The sequence below is a fragment of the Sebastes umbrosus genome, chromosome 12 (assembly GCF_015220745.1).
Source record: "Sebastes umbrosus isolate fSebUmb1 chromosome 12, fSebUmb1.pri, whole genome shotgun sequence".
Lineage (NCBI taxonomy): Eukaryota > Metazoa > Chordata > Actinopteri > Perciformes > Sebastidae > Sebastes > Sebastes umbrosus.
Genome location: NC_051280.1, coordinates 14,592,974 through 14,600,899, shown reverse-complemented (window position 1 = coordinate 14,600,899; position 7,926 = coordinate 14,592,974). Strand labels below are relative to the sequence as shown.

Genomic DNA, 7,926 nt, shown 5'->3' with positions numbered 1-7,926 from the left:
CTGCTTGATAAATGACTGAAAATTGATTAATGCATTTCAGCATTACTGTATATTTAAAAAGGTAGTAGGTTTTGGTATGTTTTTGTAGCAAAGATGCCAATTTTCAATGTAAAATGACAAAAATACTACCTTATGAGGAACACTGTGCTTTGAGCATTTGCTGGTATCTAGATCCTCAGAACTAGACAATGTTAGTATAAATTGGTATGGAGGAAAAGCTACATTACGCACCTTAACATTCAGCAGTTTTATTGCACAGAGTGTGAAAATGAAAATCAGTTGCAGAAACATGTTTTTATTCAGTCACTTTAATTACAGTGCTTTTTCCTCACAAAACAAAAGCTTTACATAAAAAAAGAGACAAACTTTAATTAAGAGATTAACATAATTCTCAAATATTTAGGCAGTTATAAATCAAAAAAACTGTTTGATTCACCCTCAAGACATATTCAGAGCAGTAAAGTAACACCCACACCTTTTAGAAAAGAAGCTTGAAAATAAAAAAAAGGCAACATGTGTCCTGGATAAGAAGGCGTATGTATGGCTTCCTGTTTACCCCAAGCACAATGTGCTGCAAAGGAAGAAATACTGGCACTACGTTAAACATGTAGATGAAACGGATTTTGTATTGCCATCAAAACGCCACTTCCAAGATTTTGATAACTCTGAATAAAAAAAGGCATGACTTGCTAGAGCCTTTAGTGAAGACAGTAGGGCCATTGTAGTGTGCAACTCCATAGTTACAATTACCTAACACAGTACACACGACGAGTTACAGTATAGGGCTGTTGAAATAAGTACTCAGTGGGGTAATAGTTCCTGTGCAGCCTAATGATGTAAACACCCAGTAAATATGCATGTCCCTAAAGACCCAACAGACCGCATCATGCAGTTTGGCTAACAAGTATATTGCAAAGGCAGCACATGATAAACCTGAGACTCGGAAATACAAAAACCCAATGCTGACTCAACATACTGCCTTTCAAACAACCATGAAGCAGGTCGATGTGAGATTGTTGCAGCATTTCTCAATTCAAGCCAACATACTGTAGAACAAAGGCTGGTAAGTCTTCATTGACGGGAGTTCTCAACTTGGACAAAGTGATGTCAGTACAGAGTACAAATAGTCAATGCCAGTGTTTACTAAACGGTAATTTGGGGGGCTAGTACATGTAGTCACTTCTTAAAAGTAATCACAGTAGCTGCAAGTAGTGCATCAGTGTTTAATTCAGTTTCCTGAAAATTAAAAGCCCCTAATGGATCACTCCCTACAGTACGTGTGACCAGATAATCAGTCATCAGATTGCATTGAGGTCCTGGGCCAACGTGCTGGTAAATTCTTATTCCTCGCCTCCCTTTTCTTATTCAATGCACACGTGGCTGCCCAACAGCCAGAAAGAGAAATAACCACCGTAGGATTTGTAAGAGTGCAATAAGCTGCCCCATTACCAAATATATTTACAGTTACATAGAATAAAATAATAAAACCCGACAGCTTTACAAGGATACATCACCCCCACCACTGGCCTGTATGTTTGTGACAATAACAGCTGAGCTGAGGTGAGGACGGCTTCCAGTACTTTTTTTTTTTTGGGAAAGGGTAACTCAGTTTTGCAACACCTTAAGAGTAGAGAACAAGGTCAGAGATTGGGTGGAGTAGATTAGTTGTGGATAGCAGGGGATTATGAATGGTTCTTGAGCTTATTTGACAACCAATCCAGTCCTTCGTAGAGGCCATCCCCAGTGGTGGCACAGGTCGCCTGGATGTACCAGGTTCTGCTGCGTAAAGCGTGAAGACCCAACTTGTCTGTGATTTCTGCTGCATTCATAGCGTTTGGAAGATCCTACAAACAATAAAACAGTGAGAAGACAAAACATTTGAAGCCAAGTCTGTGAATACAACAGGAAAAACTGGCAGGAAACTGGTTATGATATACACCGGCTTATATCTAAGATTTTCACAAGTACCACTTACTTGTTTGTTGGCAAACACTAATAGCACGGCATCACGCAACTCATCCTCTGTCAACATTCTATTCATCTCCTCACGAGCCTCCTGACATCGCTCTCTGTCGTTGCTGTCCACAACAAAGATGAGACCTAGAACGAGCAAATGGGGAACAAATGAGTGTGTGTGTGTGTGTGTGTGTGTGTGTGATGTGTCCTTTATCTTTTAACTACAAAGCTGTGGAAATTTAGTGAATATTTTAATAAAAAGCCCATTACAAAGTGACTGATGTAAAGCCAATAAATGTCAGGCACTAAGGTTTTGACATAACTAAACATACCCTGTGTGTTCTGGAAGTAATGACGCCACAGCGGTCGAATTTTGTCTTGACCACCGACATCCCATACTGTGAAACTGATGTTCTTGTACTCTACTGTCTCTACATTAAAACCTGAAGGAAAAAACAAAACAAAGAATCACATTAAAAACAAAGTTCTCATTTAACAGTAGTAAGGACACAGAACACATGTAAACATCATTATTTTACAATGTTTAACTTGCCTATTGTCGGAATGGTAGTCACAATCTCTCCAAGTTTCAGCTTGTACAAAATAGTTGTCTTTCCAGCAGCATCCAGACCCACCATAAGGATCCTCATCTCCTTCTTCCCAAATAAATTCTGAAAGAGTTGTGCAAATATATTCCCCATGGCGGCTGGTGATAGGATCCTACTTTGGCAAAAAAAAAGAAAAACAAACCTGAGGAGAAACAACAGATCAGTTGTTGAAATTAGGGCAGCATGGAAGACTATGGTTAATAATAAAACAAGAGTGTTAGAGCTAAAACGATTTATCAATTAATCAGTCATTGGACCAAAAAATCTCCAATTTTGATAATTGATGAATTGTTTAAGTATTGTTTCAGCAAAAACGTGAGTCACTGCTTATATTTGTCTTGTGCGATATTAAACTGACTCTTTTAGGGTTGGTGGTCGCACAAAAAAAACTATTTGAAGTCATAATCTTGGCTCGTCTATTTTCTGACATTTCTCAATAATCGGCATGTATAATCATGAAAGGCCTGGTTCCAAAGTGGTTAAATGTGCGGACACATTGCTCTATTTCTACCGACAGGAATTACGTTACATGGAGTCCCACATGCTGCTGAAGGTGCTGGTAAGTAAGTAAGTAAAGCAAAGCTTTATTTATATAGAACCTTTTAAAAGACACCGTTACAAAGTGCTTCACACACAAGAAGAAACATCTAACAATGAAAAAAAAACAAGGAAAAATTACAATATGACACACAGAAACAATTAAAAACAGATGAAACAAAAACAAACAAACACACATGTGGATGAGGCCTATAGAAAGGCTTGCCTATAGAGATGTTTTTTTTAGAAGCTGCATCAAACAGTCCAGAGATTCAGCAGCTCTAATAGACTGGGTAGGTGATTCCAGAGAGTTGGGGTTAAGACAGAAAAGGCCCAATCAACTTTTGTTTTGCAGTTTGAGCGGGGGATGGATAAAAGGCAGAGATTAGAGGATCGAAGTGTTTGACGGGTCGAATATGGAACAAGGAGATCAGCAATGTAACTGGGGGCGAGGTCATGCAGTGCCTAGTGAATATGAAAGTGTGAATTAAAAGTTCAAGATCCGTGGAGGACAAGATGCATCTGATTTTTGCAATGTTTCTGAACTGGAGAAAGCAGGTCTGGACAAGTTTAGTGACATGATGGTCACAAGTCATATTTCGGTCAAAGATGATACCAATATCATCACCAATATGTAGGCCATATAGTTCTTAACCATTCAAATGATGATCCATTTCACTCACATACGCAGCTAAAACAAAAAAGAACCAGATGGGACTGTACAGAAACATCTGAGAGGAACCACCGACACATTCAGGCGATCGCCACCAGATGTTATCTCATCACAGGTTGATCTGAGACAAGGGAATGAAATTAGCACTTGCCACCTGCCAAATACAGGGTAAATGTCGGCTGCGGCAGGTAAAAATTTAAGGTCACCTGCCACCATGGCAGATATAATATATTAAAAAATATTATTTTTAAAAAGCAATTCCTAAATTAAAAATAGTCAGGGATTGAGGTTACATGATCCATATGTCTACTGTCTGTTACCACTGACTCAGTGTTTACTAGGGGTGGAAGAAAATATTGAAAATATCGAATATTGCAATATTATGTTTTGTGATACTGTATCGATTCTCAGAAACCCTGTATTGATTTCTAATTAATAGTTTACAAGCAAAGATTAACTCAGTTAATATTTGGAAGAAATGCAAATCCTACTATTCTGATTGCATAAAAACGTAAAACATTTTACTCAAATTGTATGCATATGGCGGTGTGTTTTTTATACTATGATCGTTTTCCTAAAATTAGATTAAAAAAAAAAAAATCACAATACATCGCCTTGCTTACAATACCACAATATATTGAATCGTAACCCCTGTATCATGACAGGTATTGTATTGCCAGATTCTTGCCAATACACATCAATCTTAGTGTTTACGATTCTAAAGCGCTCTACATAGATTTCAGAAGTGGCAGACAAAAACAATTTTGTGGCTAGTAGAAATGTTCAGTGACCTGTCACAGTGGCAGGTGAGTAAAAGACTTAATTTCAGACCCTGTCTGAGACACCGGAAATGAAATTCCCATGCTCAATTTACGATATAACGAGTCCACTAAATTTGTACATTTTTCTAATCTAACAAAGGAAAATGTTATATTTGGTACAATTGTGAAAGATCCCGTACATGACCTGGATTCCGTACTCATTCTTGGAATGTTTTTTATACATAAAAATACATTCCTGAAATCAAGACCAAATTTCTATGTTTTTCACAAGGAGCTGTGTCTTTACTTTTCATCTCTGAAACATATGAAGAAAAAGAATGCTATGAAACTTTCAATGTTAGTTGAGGACCTTAACCTTACAGAGAACCCCTATAGCACTATTCACACATTCCCTTGTTTGTTTTTTTGTTTTGTTTTTTTCTCTCTTCATCCACACTCTTATGCACTGTATGCCAATATCCAGGCTTGTCTGTTCCCTTGTAGTGTGAAACTGTTCTGTACGATGCCATATTGTAATGTAAATTTATCAAAAGGAAAAAAAGTACAACAAAAGTAACAAAATAACACGTCCTAGTGTGGCTTCTCAAATTGGGAAATTGTTGCAATTTGACGAGGATCATGAAAATACATTTTGATTAGGACCGAATAGGGTGTAAGGTAACGTAACGTGATGAGGTCACAAACACGGTTGTACAACAGTATCAACTAACGTTAGCCGTGCATTTTTTAAATTAATTTAATTTTAATTCTCGCGAAGTTCCACATTCACAAGTGTAAATTTACCAAAAAAAAGCCTAACTTCTTTGTATTTATGAAAGAAATGGAATTATATCTGTCAACAATTTCTTCCTCCCATAACAAAAAAGCAATGAAAACAATAAATGTATGCAATATCTTTAACATTTTTAAGTGAAATTATTGTCATATTCTTGTGTGGTCTTTTTTATTATTATCTACTTATTTATTTATTTTTACTGTGTGTTTTTTTTGTTTGCTTTGTTTCATTTCTGTTGTCCTTTTATTTTTGGCACAGCTCTTTGTTTATGTTTTCGCTATGCTTGTTAATGTTTTCTGCTGTTACTATGTATACTGTAATATTGAAATAATAATAATTAAAAGGGACTATTTGTAACTTTGTACTCGCATAAATGTAGCGAGTCGTCACACATGCGCGCGCGCATATGCGCGTTCGCGTGTAGCCGCTGTACCCTCCTCCTCTGCCTGCTCGCCTTCACTCAGACAGCTCAGCTCGCTCCACCTCTAGACGTGAACGCGCGTTCACTCCACACTGCAGAAGAGTTAGTTTAGCTCTGAGAATATCTAGTGAATGTACAGGGGACGTTTGTGCAGAAATAACTGCTGCAGCTCCTCCAGACCAACAGAGGTTTTCCGTGTCTTGTGAAGTGACCGAGCTCTGCAGAGAGTTACGTAGTCTTCTTGTTACCTACCGGGTGCCGGTGTCTCCTCTGCTCTCTCCGGCTGCGGGCGGAGAGAGCAGAGGAGACACGCTGCAGAGCCCCGCTGCCTCAGCCTGCACTTAGGCAGGAAAAGCCAACACTAGGATCAGATCTAAATCATGTTCACGGAGAGACCTTCGTCTGGTCAGCTAACATTACTGCCAAGCAGCTGAAATATAGAGTGATATTGTGGTTTTAGCTGACGTGTGTCTCCTCACTGTTTTGAGTGATGCTCGTTCAGGTATATTGAGAGCGAGCAAGCGCGAGCCCGACGCTGACTTTCGTTGATTTCACGGCCACAGGTGTCGCTGTTAAGAAGCATTTCTGAAAGTTACAAATAGTCCCTTTAAAAAAAAAATAATAATAGGGTGTAACGTAACGTGATGAGGTCACAAACACGGTTGTACAACAGTATCATGTAATGCTGATAGTAAACATGTTTTCTTCGCAAATTAGATTATATGTTAGGACACCCCGGCATTTTTCACAAACTAATACCCAAAAGGCATTTCACTGGAGTACTTTGACATGTACAAAAAGCTGCCAGTCTAACCTACAGTACATTAAAGATTCACTTTATTGTCATTTCACTGAGTATATGCAAACACAGAAGGAAACGACATATTGTTTCTCCCAGCAGCTCCAGTCAGTGCATTAAAAAGGATAGAATAAATAAGTATTCAAATTAACATACCTAAAAATAACAATGGAAGAATAAAATAAGTAAACGTTTCCAATGTTTATGTCCATAGTAAAGTGCTGTGTACGTAAACAAACAACGTTAGCTGCGATGCTAACTAACACTCGCCTGACCAGTTCAGATTATTAGCTAGAGTTACATTATTTACTGCGATTAGATGAGATTTCATTTACTCACGCCAACTTAAAACCGAAGACATGTGTGCACAAGTTAGGAATAAGGAAGTAACAGGAGGAATGTCTGATTAGTTGACAAGTTAGCTCTTAGCTTAAAGTTAGCACGTTTCTCTCTCGTCGTGCTGGATATATCTACTACCCGCGGTCATGAAGTGCTTGGAAACACGTGGCTTTTTTGTACGACTACGTTCATCTAAATACAGTTATGAATGTGCTTCGTTAAAGTCTCTCTGGTTTACTCACACAGCTGATGTGTTCCTTCCTTCTTTGAGTCTTCAAGGCGTTTCCTCCTTCCTCAGGGAAAATGGAGACAATTTGACACGTCAGAGCTTCCGGTTCCAGCAAAACTCCCCTCGAGTCCGGGAGATGTCGCCCCCCTGCGGTGGAGGGGGGAATTACAGGTTAATTGGCTTATGTTAGATTCAAGATTTAAAGGGATTGTTTGTAGCTTTCAGAAATGCTTCTTAACAGCGACATCTGTGGACGTGAGATCAACGAAAGTCAGCGTCGGGCTCGTGCTTGTGCTCGCTCTAAATGGACATGAACGAGCATCACTCAAAACAGTGAGGCGACACACGTCAGCTAAAAGCACAATATCACTCTATATTTCAGCTGCTTGGCAGTAATGTTAGCTGACCAGACGAAGGTCTCTCCATGAACATGATTTAGATCTGATCCTAGTGTTGGCTTTTACTGCCTCAGCGCAGGCTGATGCAGCGGGGCTCTGCAGCGTGTCTCCTCTGCTCTCTCCGCCCGCAGCCGGAGAGAGCAGAGGAGACATCGGCACCCGATAGGTAACGAGACGATAACGTTACTAGCTGAGGAGCTCCGTCACTTCACAAGACACGGGAAACCTCTGTTGGTCTGGAGGAGCTGCATCATTTTTTTTCTGCACAAACGTCCACTGAACATTCACTAGATATTCTCAGAGCTAAACTAACTCTTCTGCAGTGTGGAGTGAGCGTCTAGAGGTGGAACGAGCTGAGAAAACGCGCGCGCTCTCTGAGCGAAGGCAGGCAGGCAGAGTTGGAGAGGCA

General features: G+C 39.4%; 1 protein-coding gene across 1 annotated transcript; it reads right to left on the bottom strand.

Annotated features, from left to right (window-relative positions):
- Positions 1–290: 290 nt before the first annotated feature.
- Positions 291–7,274, bottom strand: arf1 (ADP-ribosylation factor 1). Its single transcript, XM_037787047.1, has 5 exons — positions 7,133–7,274; positions 2,510–2,706; positions 2,289–2,399; positions 1,976–2,100; positions 291–1,844 (listed from the first exon to the last, which is right to left on the bottom strand). Exons 2-5 carry the CDS (start codon positions 2,655–2,657, stop codon positions 1,683–1,685), a joined length of 546 nt encoding a protein of 181 aa, XP_037642975.1. The 5' UTR covers positions 2,658–2,706; positions 7,133–7,274; the 3' UTR covers positions 291–1,682.
- Between the last annotated feature and the right edge of the window lie 652 nt (positions 7,275–7,926).

What these genes read in the sequence shown, in the direction of transcription:
- arf1 (XM_037787047.1), bottom strand. Translation starts at nt 2,657, where the DNA reads ATGGGGAATATATTTGCACAACTCTTTCAGAATTTATTTGGGAAGAAG. An exon ending in TTACTTCCAGAACACACAGG is followed by an intron (nt 2,101 to 2,288) that starts GTATGTTTAGTT and finishes TGCTCGTTCTAG; the next exon opens with GTCTCATCTTTGTTGTGGAC. An exon ending in TAGTGTTTGCCAACAAACAA is followed by an intron (nt 1,845 to 1,975) that starts GTAAGTGGTACT and finishes TATTGTTTGTAG; the next exon opens with GATCTTCCAAACGCTATGAA.